The sequence below is a fragment of the Gobius niger genome (genome assembly GCF_951799975.1).
Source record: "Gobius niger genome assembly, chromosome: 6".
NCBI classification, from domain to species: Eukaryota; Metazoa; Chordata; class Actinopteri; order Gobiiformes; family Gobiidae; genus Gobius; species Gobius niger.
This window is the reverse complement of record NC_136857.1, coordinates 29,667,110-29,688,260: the sequence shown is the minus strand read 5'-3', so window position 1 is coordinate 29,688,260 and position 21,151 is coordinate 29,667,110. Positions and strand designations below refer to the sequence as shown.

General features: G+C 43.1%; 2 protein-coding genes across 3 annotated transcripts in view; one reads left to right on the top strand and one right to left on the bottom strand.

Annotated features, from left to right (window-relative positions):
* The window catches only part of cacna1db (calcium channel, voltage-dependent, L type, alpha 1D subunit, b), a 124,110-nt gene extending 116,067 nt beyond the window's left edge, over positions 1-8,043 (bottom strand). Inside the window, exons 1-2 of the mRNA XM_079558125.1 lie at positions 7,582-8,043; positions 1,626-1,900 (exon numbers count right to left, since the gene is read on the bottom strand). Coding sequence (XP_079414251.1) covers positions 1,626-1,900; positions 7,582-7,609 — 303 coding nt within the window. The 5' untranslated portion in view covers positions 7,610-8,043. The remainder of the gene's footprint in view (positions 1-1,625; positions 1,901-7,581) is intronic.
* Positions 8,044-10,346: 2,303 nt separating this feature from the next.
* On the top strand, positions 10,347-20,643 carry dcp1a (decapping mRNA 1A). 2 transcript variants are annotated; one of them, XM_079558680.1, is made up of 9 exons: positions 10,347-10,503; positions 10,790-10,830; positions 13,333-13,460; positions 14,622-14,688; positions 15,084-15,222; positions 16,601-16,699; positions 17,678-18,166; positions 18,318-18,548; positions 20,033-20,643. In XM_079558680.1, exons 1-9 carry the CDS (start codon positions 10,372-10,374, stop codon positions 20,111-20,113), a joined length of 1,407 nt encoding a protein of 468 aa, XP_079414806.1. In that variant the 5' UTR covers positions 10,347-10,371; the 3' UTR covers positions 20,114-20,643. The 2 variants fall into 2 exon arrangements, with proteins under 2 accessions (XP_079414806.1, XP_079414807.1); XM_079558681.1 differs by lacking the exon at positions 16,601-16,699.
* Positions 20,644-21,151: the final 508 nt, after the last annotated feature.

The following is a 21,151-nucleotide window of genomic DNA, read 5'->3' as shown; positions in this document are numbered from 1 at the left end:
GATGATGTTGTTCTGTTGGTTTCATCACTGCTTTGGAAGGTTTTCACAGGTGATGGACCCATCTCACCAGAAAATCTACAAAACAATTGGTCCTGCGGGGTTGTAGAGACCACTGTGATGGAAGGTAAAGGCGCCGTGCTGACCACTCATACAGCCACTGGCTCGATCAACAGACAGACAGACAGACAGGCAGACAGACAGATAGACAGACAGATAGATCGATAGATAGATAGATCCGAGTAGCCTTACACTCATCGCATAGAAAAATAAGAGACTGAAAAGCTATAAACAAACAATTAAAAACACAAGGTCAGCAAGTCAGAGTAAGCATCCATCTAGGGATGCACCGATACCAGTATCGGGTATCGGGCCGATACCACATGCTTGTACTCATACTCGTTCTCATTAATGAGGTCCCGATACCAGAAACCGATACCACTTGACTTGTGGCCGGCGCTCCTACAGGAAGCAGCTCAACGCGGAGGAGAGAAAATAGCAACAAACTGGAGAATTCTTTAGTGGAAATACAATATTCCACATAGAGCTGACTTTATTACAGATACACTCCTTAAATCAGAGTCTGTGCTGGATTTAACCAGAGCTAAATGTTGTTAGTGCTGCAGCGTGGAGTCTGCAGTGTTTACAAGATACAGCGACGAAAAAGTCCTCAGAAAATCCAAAATAAAGAGATTACAGTCCATATTGAGCAAAAATGAGCATCTGTACAATTCGGATATAACTTCTGTTAAAAATCTAGCCTACTTTACTTAATCAATCAATCAAAGTTTATTTATATAACACTTTCAATCAACACCAGGAGAACCAAAGTGCTTCACAGAAAGATAAAAAACATTTTAAAAACACCAAAATGATTACAACCTAGACACAATTCAGTCTGCTTAAGGAAATGTAAACGAGTAAATTAACTAATTACTAACCAATCTGCTGTGAAAACAGTCTATAAACCGCATATTCATTTAAAAAAAAGTATGTTGAAGAACATGCCTTGTGCTCTATCGGTATTCGATATCGGCAAGTACTTAAATCAAAGTACTCGTATCGGTTTTAGAAAAAGTGGTATCGGTGCATCCCTACATCAATCAATCAATCAATCAATAACAGGTAGACGGGTTAAGAGCATTAATAATGACTGCACACACCACAGAAATCTAAGCACCTGTTGTAATACTCTAAATATACTTCAAATTTTGTTGTATTCCTGTAAAATGTTTTTGGAAGAAACAACAACTGCTTGTATAAAGCAGAACCCGCCATCTTTGTCTATCCAATTCACTTTACTTGTACAGCACATTTAAACAACAAAACGTTTCCAAAGTGCTGCACATAAGATCACAAACACTATAAATAACAATAAAACAGATTAAAACAATTAAATAGAAATAAACCAGATATAAAAAGCAATAAAATAATATAAAAGACACAGAGGAAGTGGGTATAAAGATTTACTCGTCAAAGTAGACACTTCCCACCAATCTCAACATCATCTGTTGGGCCAAATCAAACCTTTAGTTTAGCTTTTTCGTTTTTTAGCTAGTAAAATGTGTAAAGATGACAAAACAAATCTATAATCCATAGTCAATCCATATATCGGCCATTCTACTCACCTCGGGCTGTTCGCTGGGCTTGTCCTGCTCCGTGTCCTGCGCCTGGCGAGCCGCGCTGATGGCTGCGTGCCAGGCCAGGACCGGACTGACGCCGGGGCCCGCGGAGGAGGAGGGGCCCGGGGGCGCGTGGGGGAGCAGACCCCGGCAGGAGCCCACTGGACGACCCGAGCTGGCGGGCGGCTGCAGCGGGTCGGCGGGGTGCAGCGGGGCCGGGCCGCTGGGAGGCCTGGCTTGGGCGGGAGGGGTGGGTCGTCTGATGCCGGCATGCTGGGCCCCTGGGAGACGCACAGAGAGCACTTTCTCATTCATTCTCATTTAGTTTGAGGACTTGTTAATGCTGTTGTAGTGTTGCTCATTTTACATCTGAACTGCTACTCGTGGACTGTGGTCTGACACCTTTCTGACTGAACCACAAACAATTTTAATGTGAAGTCCTGTGAAAATAAAACCAGGAAATGAGTCAAGAAGATCCAGAGCTTAATCCATGTTTAGTCCTGGTTTTGTCTTGATTTACACCTTAGGGCCGCCTTTACCACGTGGCTATAACATGCTGTTTATATTCTGATCTCTTATTATGTCAGTGCCCTCTGCTGGACACAAGTGGAATTCTTTCTTTTTTTGAATTTAAGCTGCCCCCTAGTGGCCGGACTGAGCAAACTGGTTATTTCATTAAAAATCCCTAACTCCGCACAGGAATGGGCTAGAGACTTACTTGCTCAGGAATTCATGCGCCTCAAAGGGCCTTGACCTTGACACACGTGCCTTTGGGTACTAAACCAGAATTCAATTAGATCTAAATGAGAACTGACTTAGGTGATTCGTGGTGCGTTCCAGGCAAACGGCAATTGGTATTTTTCCCACTTGAAAAGGACGACTTACGACCTCAGAGCGTTCTAGTTGAATTAAATCGTATGTAAACCAAACGGCTAATGGTACAACAGCTAGCTAGCAAGATGCTAACGTTACATGAATGTTTCTCCACAAACATATAGAGTTTGGGAATGTAACGTCATATCGCTAAGCATTATGGGATTAGCAGCCATTGTAAAACTAATGGAGATTATAAAAGTTAAAATACTGGAGTTATTGTTCACATTAAAACACTTGGAGACCACAGTGGGTTAGATGTATTTACCAGCAGTATCTCAGCAGCTAACGGAGTCGTTCCACTGGTTTTTTCTCCTCTTTTTATACTGTTTTTAGCTAATGTTAGTCTATGGAAATGTATGCTAACAGCTGCAAAGATGGCGGATCTCCATGGTAACTGTGGACATTCCCGAACTCTATATTCAAAACGTAAGTCATAGTTTTGACCTGTCCTTGTAATTACTGGGCCTTTCAAGAAACCAAAACCAGCACGAAGTTTAACGTCTCCTCTTGGGCTGAAAAGATACAACTAAAAAGCCCCGGGCATCGTATTCTTCTTCCTTCATTGCATCACTGACGCCTCACTATACCTTCTGGTTTTGACCGTCTGATAAACCACACACAGACCTCGCCCTGCGTTTGAAATCTCCTGGTTGAATAAATGGATAAAAGAAGCTCTCCACGACCAACAAAAGCCAAAGTTGAGAAGCACAGAAAGTGTCGAGAGAGAGGAAGAGAGAAAGAGAGCGGGAGAGTCGTTAAAATCAATGAGAACGCGAGTGAAAGCACAGTGCCCTTGACAGAGTTCGAGTCACAACTGACACATGACGAAAGCACTTTACGGGGAACCACTGCTCTGTTTTCGGACCGGAGAGCCATTTCTATGTCCCTTTGCCTGGATGTTTCCCTTTTTCAAAGTTCATCTTCAATTGTTCATGCTTCAAACTCACACCTGACTTTTTTCTAATGTGTTTGTAATAGTAGCCTCTAAGCTAATTGTTTTTAGCATCTGAGCTACAATTGCCACGCTGCGTAACATTTCACCTAATAAATAGAGTAAAAAACAAGCCTTTGATTAAGTAGTAGTTTTCACCTCTCCTCAGACCAGGGGCGGACTGGCCATGTGTCCATTCTGGAAGAGCACAGAGAGGCCACTGGCTCTAGGGCCACCGGTCCCGCCTCAACCGAGCTTTACCCAAATCTAAAAGCTAAAAAGAAAAGCATCAAAACAGCGAGAAAAAGGGGATGAAAAGTCGATAAATACATGAGAAAAACACGGACAAAAAAAAACTACAAAAACGTGAGAAAAACAAAACAAAATGATGGAAAAAATAATTTTAAAAATATGACAAAAATGTGGCGACGTGACGAAAAGTTTCCATCACTTTTGTAGGTCTTGGCTTTCAAATGAGGCGTTACATTGTTGCTCTCCAGTCGAGAAGCTTTTAGATTTGGGTAAAGCCCAGTATAAAAAAACATGAATCTAAAAGGAATTCCGTGGAGTATGGTGTGCCACAAGGTTCAATTTTGGGACCATTATTATTTATCATTTATATTAATGATTTTGCTTCTGTTTCTACGACCTTTCCCGCTCTTTTTGCTGATGATACCAATAAAAAAAATAATAATAAAAAGCCGAACTGGGGAAAATGCACTCGTTAATGTTAAGGCGGGTGGCAAGAGGTTAAAATATGTATTTGTGGAAGTGCACAATTACGCTAATTTGGGCCAGGCTAGTCAGAGTCCAGGGCTGTTTTTCAGTCCCAGTCCGCCCCTGCCTCAGACCTGACCTTAACTTTACTTTACTCCAGCTCGTCTCCATGGAGATGTCGACTAAATTCAGCCGAGATATGGCATTATCTGTGTCTAGCTGGTTGTAAGGAGTCAGTGTTGGAGAGAATACTTAGAAACTGTATTTAGTTATAGAATACTGAATACTTGGACTTCTAATGTATTGTTCTGTTACTTATATATGTATAATGCGGCGTATGATTAAAAATATGTTGATTGACTGTTGAAAAGCCTGTGAACCTATTAGGAACTGCTCCAGGAGCTCCAGGAGTAGATCACCAAACTGTCATGAATTGTGAGGGATCATGAACTTTTGAAGAAACTGCCCAAATGGTAAAATAAGAAACAAAATATTTGTTTTAAAAAGTGCATTAGCAAAAGAGATGGAAGATCAAATGTATAGAGTGTGGGCGATCAATGTCCACCGGGATGTTGAAAAATTGGTATTGGGTCTGGGGAAATTGAGTTTAAAGTGTTTTTGTATAACAATTAGAGTGTTTTAATCAAATCTTCAACAGTGCATAATAGACCAAACAAATAAGTAGTGAATGAGATATTTAACAAATCTGACCTGACTTACACTGTGTGGCTTTGTTCAGTACTTGCGTCCATCTGTTCCAGCACCATGGACAGTTCCACTTAGCAGCTTAGAAGGCATTGCTCTTTATAATAGCGAACAAATCGAAATCGCAATTCTTAACCCTAACCTGAGCCGGGCACATTTTTAGCTTTACCCAAATCTAAAAGCTTCTTGGAAAAAAAAGTGGCAAAATAGCGACAAAAATGAGACGAAAAGGAGGATGACAATGCAACAAAAACGTGACAAAAAGGCGATGAAAAAGGGACAAAAACACAAGAAAAAAGGGACAAAAAACTATGAAAATGCAACAAAAAAGCAACAAAAGAGTAAAAGAAAATTGACAAAAATGTGTGACGAAAACGCAACATCTTTGGGTAAAGCTGAACAGGAGAAAATGCACTTGGTTAAGGCGAGGGTTAAGAGGTTAACAAAGACCGCAATGAATGTAATGATTTAGCCTGTAATCCTCGGCAAACAACAAAACAAACATATATTATAGTGCAGCTTGTCTTATTTCACTTGTTTTTTTTCACATGTTGATTGTTCCTGGAAGCACACAGTCGGTGACATGATCCAATCGCATGGTCTGACCTGCCCACTACTCGCTTTGAATGACAGCGAACTGGACCGACCGTTTTCATCTCCACCACGACAAAGCATTATACCACCACATCGATGGGTCATGCTGTCGGCAGTGTGGGATTTGATGTCATCATTTCAGATGGAAGGCGGGGACTTGGAAAACTCTACTGGCAATATTGATGCAGTGCACAATATGAGAAATGATTACGCTATTCCACAACTGTCTTGAATATTGCAATAACCCTGTTCAAAAGCAAACGAATTCTAATTTCACTTTGGGGAGCAGTTGAATGCGGACCATACTTTTGCAATGTTATGAATTTATGGCGTACACAGTCAAGAAATGTAGATTTAACGCCTTTGTAGAAATTCCTCTAATGACTCAAAAAAATGACTTTTGAAGAAACTACCCAAATGGCAAAATAAGAAACAAATTATTTGTTTTAAAAAGTGCATTAGCAACATAGAGGGAAGATCATATGTATAGAGTGCGGGCGATCAATGTGGGACATTATCTAAATAGATGGGACAGAGGGGGTCAAAGGTCTAAATGGCTGTGCAGGGCAACCAAAAGACAGACAGGTGGTCACTGCTACTTTAACCCCTTAACCCCCGCCTTCACCGAGAGCATTTTCTCCAGTTCGGCTCTACCCAAATCTAAAAGCTTCTTGACTGAAGAGCAACACTGTCACGCCTCATTTGAAAGCTAAGGCTTAAAAAACTGATCTGAACATTTTTGTCGCGTTGTGGCCGCATTTTGGAAGTGTTTTTCTTTTGTTTTATCACTTTATTGTTGTGTTTTTGTTGTATTTGTGTTGCTTTTTCATTTTTTTCCGTTGCTCTTTTGTCGTATTTGGCCACATTTTTGTCACCCTTTAGAAGGGCTGGGACGATCCACTTTTGTCACGATCCGATACGTATCGCGATACCCAGGGGCCGATCCGATACGTATTGCGATGCAGTAAGTCATTGTTGGCGCAGCGGTTAGCGCTCTGGCTTCACAGCTAGAGGGTCCAGGGTTCGATTCCCACCTGGACGGGGCCTTTCTGTGTGGAGTTTGCATGTTCTCCCTGTGTCTGCGTAGGTTTCCTCAGGGTACTCCGGTTTCCCCTACCACTAAAAACATGTACAATAGGCCAGGATGTATGATGTGAGTGAATATATGGTGGTGGTCAGAGGGACCGTCGCAGATGTGTGCGACTGCACACATCTGCGCCCCCCCGCACAACACTTCTGACAGTCTCCCCCAGGGGAAACTGAAGCTACAAACGTAGTTTACCACCACAGAGTATGGAGTAAATGTACAAATGTCCCATGTAAAGCGCTTTGTGACCATGTCTGTGAAAGGCGCTATATAAATAAAGATCTTCTTCTTCTATAACAAGTGAAATGTTTACCTTAAAATGTATAAAAAGTAACAGGTCTAAAGTTTAGAAACCAAATGCCATTTGACATTTACCACAAAAAGTGGTAAAACAAAACAAAGTGCTGTGTAGCGTATTGAAAGTATTGCAATACTTAATAAAGAAACGATACTTGGTATTGCATCACAAAGTATTGCGATCCAAGCCCAATCCGATATTTTGTCTTTAGTCACTTTTTTGTCGACATATTATTGTCGCTCTTTTGTTTCTTTGACGCTTCATTTTTTTTGCGTTCTTGTCACTTTTTTGTTGTTGTGTTTTCATCCTCGTTTTTGTCGCTATATTGACGTGTTTATAGATTTGGGTAAAGCCAAACTGGAGAAAATGTGCTGGGTTAAGGCGGGGGTTAAGAGGTGGAACAATATGAAATTTTTTTGAAGATACAAGTTCTGATATAAATCTATGTCAAACGTCAAAAAACACACATTGTTTCCAAGTGAAAGTTAACGGAGCGAACTGGCCAAAAACTGGTACTGGTAAATCCTAAGTTTTGCTCGCAGTTTCCCCCCTTAAAATGGACAATTGCTCTGTCTTAAATCTCAATATTATAGGCTCTTTCGAATATGAAGTCACGCGAAAGAAACGAGTTTTGAATCCACGCGTAAAAAAGGCACACGCAAAAAAATAAAAAAAAAATAAAGCCACCGAGGCGATCCCAGGCTGAAGCGGCCACACTCTCCCACTCTCCGCGCTCCCAACTCCGCGCGTTTACCTTCAGACTGCTCATCTGCTTCTTGCATCCTCGTATCCACATGGAAACGACCCGCGTCACATCCAACGCATCGTCGGAGAACCACATCCACGAAAAGGGGTCGACGAGAGGGCCGAGCGGTTGCGGTGAACAGTCAGAAAAAGCAACAGTGAAACAGTCCTCCTCGTCCGAGCGCGCAGCCAGGCTCGAGCGCTGAACATTGTGGCCACATCCGGGTGCCTCGACGCTGCCTGCTCCTGCCTGCAGTCACGGAGGCGCACCGACAGCGGCATCAACTCGCGCTACGGTGCGTACGGAGGATGGAGCTGCACGCGCCGATAGGAGGGACTTTACGCACCATAAACACACCTGTCAGCGCGCTATAGGATCAACACATGACCCACAAAACAAACGTTAAAGGCCCTACAACTGTTTGTTTTGTACCTGGTAGTGACATAAAACTAGTTATGTCCTTCGGTAAGTATTTTAGCCAATTTTGTTGTCGGAAAATTCAGCAGTCGTTGTAAATAAAGTCCCGTTTACAATGTCAGCTTTAAGGCTGTGGCTTCAACACCACTGGTTTTCAATCAAAGACAAGGTGAACATCAAACCGACCAAAATAATTCATAAAAACGGATATTCAATGACTTGTATGGCAATAGCCCACATATATTGTCTGAAGAGCAGTGTCAAGCGAGAGTGCAGGACGCTCAGTCTCAGAAGAGTCAGTCACAGTCCCAGCGTACATGCTGTGTCCTAAAAGCAGTACTCACCCCTCCGGGGCCTCGCCCGAATCATGAGCGGCATAGTGTCACCTCGGCCTGTGCTGGGGGCCCATGGCACGGTTTGGGCTGCACTCTCCGCCGGTTTGAGATCAAATGAGTGGAACTGCACTGGAAAGCCTCCAGTGATTGGATTACCTGTGCCCCAGAGGGAGAGTGCGTAATCCCGGATTATAATCCAGCCCCAATGTTTTCTCAGATTGAGGCAGGTGCAGCCTGGCCATTGACAACTGATCATTATATAATAATAAGGTATAACATCAAAGTTGGTTGTGTTTATCATAAAACCAGATTAATTCAGACTGGCCAGATTATGTTAATGTATAGACCTATGCTGTAGCCTGCTGTAATCTCTATAATCTTTCATACCGAAATTTTATAGTGCAGTTGTTCTCAAACATTGGGCGTACCAATGGTGGTAGGCGGGTTTTACAGGTGTTGCTCAGAGTCATATGTAATTTTAGTCTAATCATTTATTTGTATTACAATTTCTTAGCTGCTATAGTGGTGTTTTCTTCCTGGTTTAGACTGACTTTAGGTCTTGATTGAGGTTCATTTTAGTCCATTAGACCTTGCTTAGGGAGTTTGTCTAACTCCGCTGATACTTGGAAAGCAAAATATTAGGCTATCTGAGTTAGTTCTTGACATTGATTTATTATTATTGACCTTTATTTAACCAGGAAAATCCCACTGAGATTAAGAATCTCTTTTTCAGGGGAGTCCTGGCCCCTGGGGGAGGGGAACCTATTGTACATGTTTTAGTGGTAGGGGAAACCAGAGAGAACATATGCAGACACGGTGAAAACATGCAAAATGTTTAGGTTGCTGATAAACCTAACTACTGAGTGTTAAAACATTCACTAAACAAACACAAATCATAATAAGATCTTTATTTGGAGCTTTTTTTGTTTTACTTTGGATCACTAATCATACATTTGGGTGGCATCTTGCTAGTTGTGACCTTTTAAACCACAAGGTTTTAGCGGCCTTTTAACCTCTTACCACCCCGCCTTAAAGGGACATTCCAGGATTTTTGACATAGGGCCTCATTTCCTAGTTATCCAGAGTGTTGCTGATTTCTGGAGATATATATTTTTGTAGTTCATGCAGTTCTTATATTTGAAGAGTTTCGTGGCGCTAGGCTTGTGCTAGGCTAGTGCATTTCTATGGTATCAGCTAGCCTGTATTAAAAACAGTCTGACCCGCTCCACAGTGCACCTGAGGCAAATCACTTATAACGCCAGACTAACCATATACAGTAAATGTCTGTGTCCATAGAATAACTAGCACTGTGGACTGTCTTTAATGCAGGCTAGCTGATACCATAGAAATACGCTAGCCTTGCACTAGCCTAGCGCCACGAAACTCTTCAAATATAAGAACTGCATGAATTACAAAAAAAAATATCTCCAGAAATCAGCAACACTCTGGATAACTAGGAAATGAGGCCCTATGTCAAAAATCCTGACATATCCCTTTAACCAAGAGCATTTTCTCCAGTTTGGCATTACCCAAATCTAAAAGCTTCTTGACAGGGGAGCAACAGTGAAAGCGAAGACCTTCAAAAGTGATCGTTATTACATTGTCCCCGCATTTTTTGTCCTGTTTTGTTACTTTTCCATAGCTTTTTTTTGTTGCTTTTTTGTCGTGTTTCCGCCTTGTTTTTTGTCACTTTTTTGTTGTTGCTTTTTTACTTTAGGATTGGGGTAAAGCCAAACTGGAGAAAATGTGCTCGGTTCAGGTGGGGGATAAGAGGTTATTAATCTATACTTACACAATTTTACCGAACTATTGACTCCATGCGCAGCAATAACACGTGGCAGTTCGATATTCTTTACAAAATTATTTTTCTTGTAGCACTCAGTCAAATTGTGACCTTAATGCCAGCTCAGAGGCGCGGATTAATCACGTCGGACAAAAAAAAAAAAAAGCCCCTGGCGAAATTTCACGTAACCCATTTCCGGCGGAAGTGATGAATGTGCGCCTCAGAAAACCTTCCGTCCAGGAGCAACAAACCAACACAACCAAGATGGAGACCACGAACGCTGGACATCTGATGAGCTTAGCGGCTCTGCAGAGACAAGACCCGTACATCAACAGGCTGCTGGACGTGACCGGACAAGTGGCGCTTTATAACTTTAACTCGAAGTCTAATGAATGGGTGCGTTTGTCCGAAGGGGGGAAACTGGAGATTTCGGGAGACCCCCGTGCTAGAAGTGTTAGCCTTTAGCAGGAAAATGCTAACAATAATTCACGCCGATATGACTTTTAGTTTTGTTTGCACCCAGGTCGTATGTGGTGTGCAAATGTGTCGATTGCTCTATTTAAATCCAGAATTTGGAAGGGGAAAATAGATTCGATTATGGTTGTGGGATTACTCGTGAAAGCCTCTATGGCGTTTACCAATATCCCGCTTGTAAACAGGTGTTTTTTCTTCTTCCTTTCAGGAGAAAACCGAAATCGAAGGCACCTTGTTTGTGTATTCGAGGTACGTGTTTGTGTGTGAGTTTGTGGTTTATAACAATGTGGTGTTGGATTGTGAACGTGCTGCGTGTTTACGTGCCGTTGCTTGTCATTTGGCGTCGCACGTGCTAGGGCTCGGCTGTGTAAACAAAACGCACACAGTGTTCATTTTGATGACATGTTTTAGTTGAGTTTTAATCTTAGTCTTTTGACGAAAATGTCCTTTAATCGTGTATTATAAAGGTCTTCAGCAACATGGAGCTTCTCTCACATGAATTAAGCGCAGAGCTGTTCCTTTTGGTAGACAATTTAAATATGAGGCTCTTTCAAACTGTCAGTGGAAGTTTTGGATGATTTTAGTCTCTTTGTTTCATTTTTATATAGTCATATTTTAGTTGACAAAAATATCTGGTCATTTTAGTCATACCCCTCGCTATGGGTGGGCCATAGGGGGCCGTGCCCGTCCCCCAAGATACTTGTGCCCCCCCAGACACAGATGTGTTGTAGTCTACGTGATACGCAGGTATACGCCGTAAAACCACGAGAAGCCACTACAAATTGGGCAAAGATAGGCTACGTATCACTCATTTGCGCAGTGTTACTTTTGCGCTTTCTGCCCGATTAGAGACCAGCCCAAACTCCACAACAAGTAACTATTTCCTCCCCTGACACCGAGAGAGGGGAGCGGCGGCATTTCATCCCACTTGGAGCCCGCGTTCCAAGTGTGCGTTTTACACTCCTCAGACACTGGAGTTTTCAGTGAAGGCTGAGAGAGACTGAAAAGTGGACGCGGCCACAGCACTGACGGAGCCATATTCATGGTCCAAAAACGGTGGCGCGAGTGTGGGGGGGGAGTGTGAGGGTGCAGGCGCTCGTTCTACAGCCCCAGAGTCCGGTCGTTTTTCCACACTCAGAAACGTGTTTTCGTTGCATCGGCGCAGTATTCAGCACAGACAAGGCCCAGCTCATTCAGCTGCTTTTGAAAAGGACCTCACTCTCATGAATTCAAGTTTGAGTGGAAGGATGTGTTGATGAGGAGGTTCAACTCAGAGAAACGCCACCTGCAACTGTACTGACGTTGGTCTGGTCATATTTGCTGTTGATTATGTTTAATGTAATGATCAGTGTGTGCCAGGGCTACGTGAATACCATATGAAAAATAATTATTTAATAGTAAATGTGCCCCCCCGTGGATTTCATATGCCCCCCTTAAGACTGACGTCTGGCGACGGGACTGATTTTAGTCATAGTTTTGGTCTCATAAAAAACGTTTAATTTAGTTTTAGTCCAATTTTAGCCGGCAAAAAATATGACTTTGATTATGACTTAATATTTTAGTCGAATCTTTTTTGCTAGCTCCAAACTAATTCCTAACTCTCCGAACATATATTTGATGCATCTCAATTCTTCACAGGGTCAAGCTTAGGCACATTTCAGAAATTGCAGGGTCACGTTCACAGCAATACTAGAAAACCAGCCTGCAAGTTAATAACATTGTTCCAAGTGCTTTATAACTTGATGCACTGTGTTTTTCCAAAATGCCTGAACTTACAATATACTAAAGGCAGAGCCGTTTGGTTAGGGGGTGCTGAGGGACAACATTTACCTTCAAAACACTTTTTCTGTGTATATTTACTATTTATTAATTTGGCCTGCAGTTAATCCACAAATAATCCACCAGGGGGTGCAGCAGCGCCCTCAGCACCCTGGGTACACGCGGCCTTGACTAAAGGAGGACAAAGCAAATGTTCCATTACTAGAAAAAAAATCAGGTATAGTGACTTTAAAGATACTCTGCAGAATGTTTCAGGCTACGTCACTAGGTACGCAAATAAACATGTCAGCGGTGGATCAAGCATGGTCCCTAAAGATCAGTAGGATTCACATGTAATTCTTCTTTTTTCAGTGGGTTATTTATTAAAGCAGTTTGAACGAGGACGAAATGCATTCAGATGTATTCAAACTCTTCTTTGGAGCCCAGCTCGTGCTGTCTCGCTCCCAGCTTGGTCTATTTACTGGGTGGAATTTTGCACAATATGGCTTTAACCACCTGATCTGAGCACATTTTCTTTAAAGCGGGGACGAAAACGAGGACAAAAATGCAACAAAAAAAGCAACAAAAGAGCAACAAAAATGTACTGGAAAAGCAACATCACAATTAAAAAGTGAGAAAAACGCTAAAATGCTTCACAATTTGACAAAAACACGGCGACAATGCAACAACAAAGTTCTGTAGGTCTCCTAACGGGAGAAAATGCACTCTGTCAAGGAGGGGGTTAAGGTTAATTAATGCAAAATAACTTTCTCAAGAAGGTCTAGATGCCACGTATTTATAGAGTATTCATTATTTTATAATATTTCAGTCAAACATATGGTACTAGTACACAATCTTATTTCCTTCTGCTATTTGATATTCAGCATAATACACAATTTGTTCTTAATTTTGCAGACAAACTTAAAGAAAGAAATTGATTTAACACTAGAGATGATCCAAGGAAAGTCAACATCCTTCTATTTTGTCTTGTAGATCTGCCTCTCCTCACCATGGCTTTACCATTATGAACCGACTAAGCACGGAGAATCTGGTGGAGCCAATAAACAAAGATTTGGAGTTTCAGCTTCAAGATCCCTTCCTGCTCTACAAAAATGGCAACTGTAAGTACCTTAAACGGTGGTGTTTTAAGCCCAGCTGTTTTCATTGTAAAATAATTAACAACATTCAACGTTTTAACATTGTTATAAAGTACAATTTTGCCAGATTTGCCGTTTACCTCTTAGAAGACCATACAGGCACCGTCCCAGTGTTTGGTGGAACAACACTCTTCCCTTTTGCTTGAAACCATTCGACCGTCTTCGAGTATTCAGCAGGAAAATTTGATCAGCGGGCACTTTCCCGGTCATGACATCCAGCGGGCCAGTGCAGTGTCGACAGTTCGATCTGTTTAGGTCATTGTCTCTGGAAAAGTGGGTCTTACATGGTCCAAAAAAAACTAAAACGGGCGTCAAATCTTCAAAAAGTAGCTGACCGTGCTGCCCCCGAGGTAGTCGACCGCAAGCCTGAAGGCGATCTTCAAAATGGCCACAAATAAGGAGTTGGAGTGTTTCCCTATCTGTTTGCTGATGAGAAAGAACAACATTGCCAGAGATAGAGTCAGTGTGGACGTCTCTCCTTTGGGGTTTGGTTTACCGATCAACCTCGCCGGTATCGAAGACATCTTTGTTTCTTTACTCTCCGGAAGAAAAAAAAAAGAGCGGTTGCTTTCTGCTGGAGGAGGTTTTCGCGAAGGATGTCAGTCCATTTGCGTTGCCGCCGTCGCTAGTTGCTTAATGACCCCCTTGGGATTTGTCTACGGCAGATTTTGAAAGGGAGAAACCAAAATGTAAGGCAAAAGTTAAACAAAGACTATTTCTAAAGCGCAAAACGAAAAGGCGAATGTCGATTTGTACTAACCTGTAGTTGCTGGGTGCTGGAGGAATTGTGAGTGCTGTGTGGAGGGTGGCAGTCGCTTGTTTACTGGCTGTGCGGTCCCTTGGGTGGCGCTGCAGGTCGCTGGTACAAACACTGGGGGCTGCTAAGGAACGGCCTGTTCTCGCGGGGGCTCCGAAGCACACCTCAGCGCACCATAAATGATGCACAATACGCAATACAACGCAAGATAGTGGTTTAAAATCCACCCAGACAAACTTGACTTGTAGTCGTTGTAGAGTGGGCTGGCTGTGGCTTGTGTAGTTAATCTGTGGTAAGTTAGCCCACACAGATGAATGTGCTTTATATTCACACTACATCAACTTTAATATTGACTTCCTCTTTTGCAGTGGGTATTTACAGCATTTGGTTTTACGACAAGAGAGACTGTCAACGCATCGCACAGCTCATGGTGAAGTAAGTGCACATGCTGTATATTTGCACCAGTTCTCCAGGATCAGTCAGCGTTCTCTCTGATTTGCCTACTACACTAGCTACTCTCTATTGAAATTGTGCGTTTACATCAATCTTCGTTGAAAGAAGCGGGATAGTTCAGTCATTCGTGCACATAAACCTTATGAGTAGCAATATATCGCAGTATATGCATCATATCTGTAACCATGTATTGGAATATTTTTGATTCTCAACTCAGTTTTAGGAGAAAAACAAACCCCATGTTTTTGACTCAACAATAGAAGATTTGTTAAAAAAAACTGATTTGGTGCTGATTGGTTTAAAATGCTTCTGCCATTTGTGCTTTTCAAAATGTTTTAATCAATATCAGACGGATTTACATTTGATTTGTTGCCCAGGATCGTGAAGCAGGAGGCAGAGCTCACCCAGAGACCGTCCCCAGAGCGAGTGGACACAGCGAGGACCAACGGAGCCACGGAGCCCCGGCCCATCGACATCCTGCAGCTGCTCAGCAAGGCCAAGGAGGAGTACCACAGAGTCAGTACACGGGTCACCAATGTCAAGGGTGGAACACACAATCTGCTGTGTAATAAATGTTCAAAAAGGCTGGACTGTCCCGTCGACAATGTTTGAAAATCTCTAGTGTGATGGTTAATCCCTGGACGACTGATAGCTGCTCAAAGCTTTTATTATGAGGATTTTTTTCACCCCATTCTCAGTGATGGTTTGGCAGCTACTGAAAGGTTTTGTAAACAACTAGGGCTGGGCACTAACATGATACCAGTCTACCATGAGTTTAGGTCCTACGGTATCGAAAAGTGTTCCATCTTTAGATCCAAATTTTGATTCTGTTGGTCCTCTTTAATGGACCGCATTAAAGGAAGGTGACTTGGTTGTTCCCCCCCCCCCCCACCCCCGCACCATTTCCCCCCAATTGTTCCCCTATTTTCTTTTTTTTTTTTATTCAGAATTTATATTGTCTGTGGACTTTTATTTTTGAGTGCTGTGCAAATTCAATTAACACTACCATTGATTAGCACTGTTTAGCATCATGGGCTTTAACCAGATACAACCTGCTCTAATTTGGATAAAGATAAAGATCATGTTTAGCAAAACGTGCTGGGATTTTGGTAGTGAATATTTTTTAAGCACCTTTGACATTTCTTTGCTAACTGGGTGTAGCTGCACTATCTAACAAAAAAGTAAACAACTTTTACATAATTTAACATGAACATAAACGTATTATGCATTTTTTCTGGTAATTGGTGATCATCTATCACACATACATTATTTAACCCTCAAAAGCAAACGTCACTAATAGTCGTCACCAAAACACAGTGTAAAGGTGAAAAAGTCTCCCACAAACCAAACCCTGTTGTACCGAGGTTGGGGGCATAAAATGGGTGCAAACGGAAATGTCCAGAGCACACACAGGCAGGGCAGTCTAGGATTCCTCAGGAAACCACTCCAAATCCAAACTGCACAGGAAAACCACCATAACCATCTTAAATGCTCACAAAAGGCTATTTTCATAATATGTCGCCTTTTATCTTATGATTAAAAATATGTTCTGGGTTTATCTGTCAGCATCACAATCATTTGGTTTATTGAACAGATTTGATATTGTATTTAATGTGCATTTATTTTATCATTTGTACAACTGGACACACATTCAGTCCATCTCACTTCGGGAGCCTGTAAACACTGTCCACCCCGGGAGGCAGAGCATTTTTGATATTGCACGCGTCATTCCTGAGATTACATTGATACTAAATCTGGGATTATTTCTGTGGTGCATGTGCGTTTTTTAAAAGCACGCTCCCAATCCCTCCTTTAGACTCCGCGGTCACGACCTCCGCCTCTTTTGTTTGACAAATGAAAAGTCCATTTTTGTCTGAGCTTTCGTGCTTTCCAGGCTCAGGCTGGAGAAGCAGACGTGCCCACAGCGTCAGGGCCCAGCGTGAGGGGCGCGGCGCTGCCCATGGAGCACGCTCACAGCGCTCAGTCGGAGAAGGTGAGCGGGACCTGCAGCTTTAATATGGTGGTGGATTTCACTTGTGTCGTCCTTCATTCTCGTCCATTGAAATGAATGGGCAAAGATCATTTGAGAACCTCTGATTCACGTAGAAAAACAGAAAAAAGTGAGTGCGAGTGTGAGTGAGTAGGTCCAAAAAAATAGGTGCAGGTGCTCTTCAGAGATCAGGTATAAAACTTGATGTGCAGAGAGGAAAAAGTGATCTGAGGCACTCTGACTTAGTTAAAAGTCCTTTATTAAATGGACATGTCCATTCTCAGATCACTTTCCCTCCAACCTCTGATTCATGTCTGAGAAAAAAACAAACCTGTTTTATTTGCTTTATTCATTTAGTTGTGCAACATTTCGCTTGTTGGTTTATAATGTAATTGTTGCTGCAGCTTTTATTCTGCCCCTTTTAAATTGTTAAACGAAACTGATGCAGTATATAATGTAGTTTTTCAATTGTGAGCGCAAAATATACACGCTGCAAATCTGCTTTAACGTGCGTTTTTAAGACCCAGAGAATCATTTATTACACCTAAAGCTGAGCGCATTTAATCAAGGGACTATACGGAGTTTAAAGTGTTAAAAAAAAAAGTATTTTCCTCCCCCTACATGTTCCAGCCATGTTCCAGAGGTTCACAGGCCTGGAATCTTCTATCCCCAGGACGAGAAAGGATCAGAGATTTCCCATATGCAGCCGCACTAATTCTCCTTTTGTTTTCTCCCAGAGGGGGCGGGGACTCGGCAAAAATGCCCGGACGTTGCTCCCATCTGTAGAGGGTGTGCATTAGAGCCGCATGATGTTATTAGAAAAACTTGCCGATATTAGATAACTGTGTTGAATAATAGTGCAATATATTTTACTAACCCTTTTCAACACTGAACTAAAATCATAAGCAATTTGTTTGTTTTTGTTTTTTATGAGAATGTGCCTACAAAAAGACCTACAAAACTCTTTTCCTCCTCCCCCAGCCGTCTCACATGGTGAAGCAGATCACTGTGGAGGAGCTCTTTGGTTCCTCTCTCCCTAAGGACCCGCCCCTGCCCTCTATCTCCGCCTCCAACCCTCCTCTGCCCCCCACCGGCACGGCGCCCATCTACCTCCAGGCCCAACCACAAGCCCCCGTACCCCAGCACCCGCCCACCATCCTGCCCCCCGCCTTCAGCCTCCACGGCAGCCCCGCGTTCCAGTCCGTGGGCCCCCGGGCGGACCCCCACTGCCCCGTGTCCCCCCGGGCGCCTCCCGCACAGCCCCATCCTCCCGGGGCGTTCCTAGGACAGGAAATCCTCAACTCGCTCAAACCCGTGGTCAGCAGCGCCGACGTCCACAAGCCCGCCCTCGCGCCCAACTTCCTGCCCAGCACTTTAGTCCCGCCCCACAGCTTCCGGGAGCCAATGGGTAAAGCTCTGCTGCAGCACAACCAGGATGCGCCCGCTCTGGTCAAACCCATGCCGGTCAACGTAAGTACTGGAGCTCCCGTCAAAGAAGTGACAGTGGTACGAGTGGTCCAGCGGTCAGCCTGTAACCTGAGGGGTGACCGTTCCATCAGCTCCTACCACTCACTCTGACGCAACTCCCATGTCTGACCCGTCTTTTCGTCTCTGTCCTTAGGCGCTGTCCATGAGTCCAGCTCTTAAGGCTCCGGAGGCGTCCCTGCTCCTGTCCCCGAGCGTCTTTCAGCAGTCCGTCAGTAAACCTGCCCCGGCCGCTGTGGTCCCCCCCGTCCCCTCTGCTGTCCACTCTGCTGTCCACGCTTCTGTCCACTCTGAGCCCCCTGGGGACACGCAGCCCGCCCCCTGCTCCAAAGCACAGCTACAGGACACGCTCGTACATCTAATAAAGGTACAGGATGTGCACTTTCCACTGCTCTACTTTTTCATACTCATGTTAGTTCATGTTAGTTCATGTTTGCTATTTCCCCCAAAATGGCAGTTTCTATAGTAACATTCAGTTTATACGTTTATGCCATCCCATACTCTTGATGCATCTTCTTTCTTCTGGATTTTCCTTATATTCATGTTCAATATTTATCAGTGAGTTCCACCGTTTATACTCTAATAGGACACATGTAACAGGTCTGTGCATAAAACAAGCGGAACCAAAATCAGCGTAAGGCTAAATTCAGGACTTAGAATATCAGAGCTCACTTCAGTGACAGATGTGAAACAGATAATGCTAACACCTTTGCCTAAACACAGCTGTTACATGTAGTTGTGCCAAAGGGCTTTTAATGTAAATCTTATTTTATCTAGTTAAACTTTCTCACTAACCTGGCTAACGCCATGCTGCTGTGACACTCGAATCATTTCGAACTGCAAAGCAGTTGGGGACCATGGCCGAAAATTTCGCATGGATTTGGGAACCAATCACAGAGCGAGGAGGGACGGCAGGACGATGACGAGATATTTGATATACGGAAGCTTGTAGTTTATTTACGGATTTATTTATTTTTTAAAGTTTCTTTACGTATCAAACATGACAGCAGCAGACGCGACGCTATTTTTCGTTCAAGCTTTAGGCCGTGTTCTAAATAGTTTAGCTCGAAAGTTTACAGCAGGTACGTCATACGTCATCAGATACGATGATACGATTGGCCATGGCTACGTGCAGACGCATGATAGACATTCGTAAACCACACCTCTCCTACGAGAAAATTAATTGGTGGTCCCCAGACTAAATATCTCTTGTGATTTTAGTCTGGCGTTAGCCGGGCTACTTTCTCACACTGTAGCGGCAGCTCCCGTCTCTGTCCCGGTTTCTCCGATCTTTTTTGGTGAAGCTCCAAATAAACACGACCGCGTGGCCTTGGTCTGCCCAATGCCCGCAGGCTGCTCTGCTTTATGACCACGACAATTTGCTCCGCCATTGCTGTAGTACCTCCATATCGTCGCTAGTCTCCCATTGAAATGCATTGGACTTTAGACACGTTAAAAACAACTTTAATTTCTTTCTAATTTTTAAACACTTTCTACGGCTAGATCTTCCTCCGTTAAAGCTGGGTTAGTCACAATTAAAGAAACCAGGCTGGTAAGAACAATGGCGAGGCGGCCCTGTAAACATAATGGTTGTGGAAACACTTGTAATAAGGTTGGAGACCCCAGGTTTACAATGTTTAGTTAATAAGAGCTTTGTCTTTCAGGTCATGTGTGGCTCAGATGCAATGTGTTCGGTCAAAACGTATATGATCGATTAATCGCGATTCATTCTTTATCTGATTAATCCTGAGTTAACCCAATAGATCATTAGGAAATAAGTTGCATCACCAAGAATCGATACTTTCCCCAGCCCCACGTCCTGCCATGCTTGACATATTTGTTGTGTTTCAGAACGACCCGGACTTCCTCAGCGCGATCCACGACGCCTACCTGCAGAGCCTCTCCAAAGACCTGAGCAACATGAAGCTGTAGCGTGGACTAAACTGGGAACACGACCGAAACTCGCTTCGACACATCTTTCTTCATACAGCGCGGACCCGTTAAGTCGAAATTCTTCGGAAAACTGAAGCAGCTGGACATGAGAAGTTTCTGTCACCCCGAGTGTGTGAGACGACTCGGTCTTCAGCCCAGCGGAGCGTTGAATTGGAGGCCCAGACCTGCTGCCTTATTTGTATATAAGGAGGAGATAAATATAGGACTTTGTTTTTTGGAAAAGAAGACAACGCGGTGTTCTTCTCCTTCTGCGAACGTTGACGTTTATTTTTCTTATCTGACATTGAGCTCTTCATCTTCAGATTGCGCCCACAGACTGGAAAGATACTCTCAGGAACTACAAGCATTTGGGAACGAAAAATGGGTCAAGACCAAATTACCCTAAGCATAGTTTCAGTGTTGAGCTTATTCGGAGCCTAAATGTTTGCGCTATGCTCTTAAATACACAAATGCTAATTATAATCATGGCAACATTTATTTAGAATTTTAATTTTTTATTCTGTTTTGTTTGACCAGCAGGTTGGTATGAAACGTCTGTAGCCTTAAAGTCGACCATAATAAGATCATTTTCACAAACTGTCGTCATGAAGCAGCAAATGGAGCGTTACCCATTTACCCTCAGTTTCAAAGAGAATTACATCTATGAATTCAAATGATCTTGAATGTTGGTTCTTTCATAATAAATTCTTCACTGCCTGACCAAAAAAAAAAGTGTCCTTTACCTGGATTTAACTTACTGTGTCACCCATGGATCGGCCACCGGAGTCCAGATCTTAGCACCATTGAGAGTCTTTGAGATGTGCTGGAGAAGGCTTTGTGCAGTGGTCCCACTCTCCCATCATCAATACAAGGTCTTGGGGGAAAATGAAAACACTGGTTCTTTTGATCATTGCAGAAGCTTATTGAAACGATACCACAGAGAGTGTGTGCTGTAATCAAAGCTTAAGGTGTGTGACCTTTTTATAGTCTGGCAGTATAGGAAACTGTGACTTATAACAGGGTTAAACTGGAATTGTA

Bases quoted from the DNA above. Each gene is read 5' to 3' on its own strand.
- dcp1a (XM_079558680.1), top strand. From the start codon at position 10,372: ATGGAGACCACGAACGCTGGACATCTGATGAGCTTAGCGGCTCTGCAG. The intron at 13,461-14,621 runs GTAAGTACCTTA...CCTCTTTTGCAG, and splicing joins GCTCTACAAAAATGGCAACT to TGGGTATTTACAGCATTTGG. The intron at 14,689-15,083 runs GTAAGTGCACAT...TTTGTTGCCCAG, and splicing joins ATCGCACAGCTCATGGTGAA to GATCGTGAAGCAGGAGGCAG.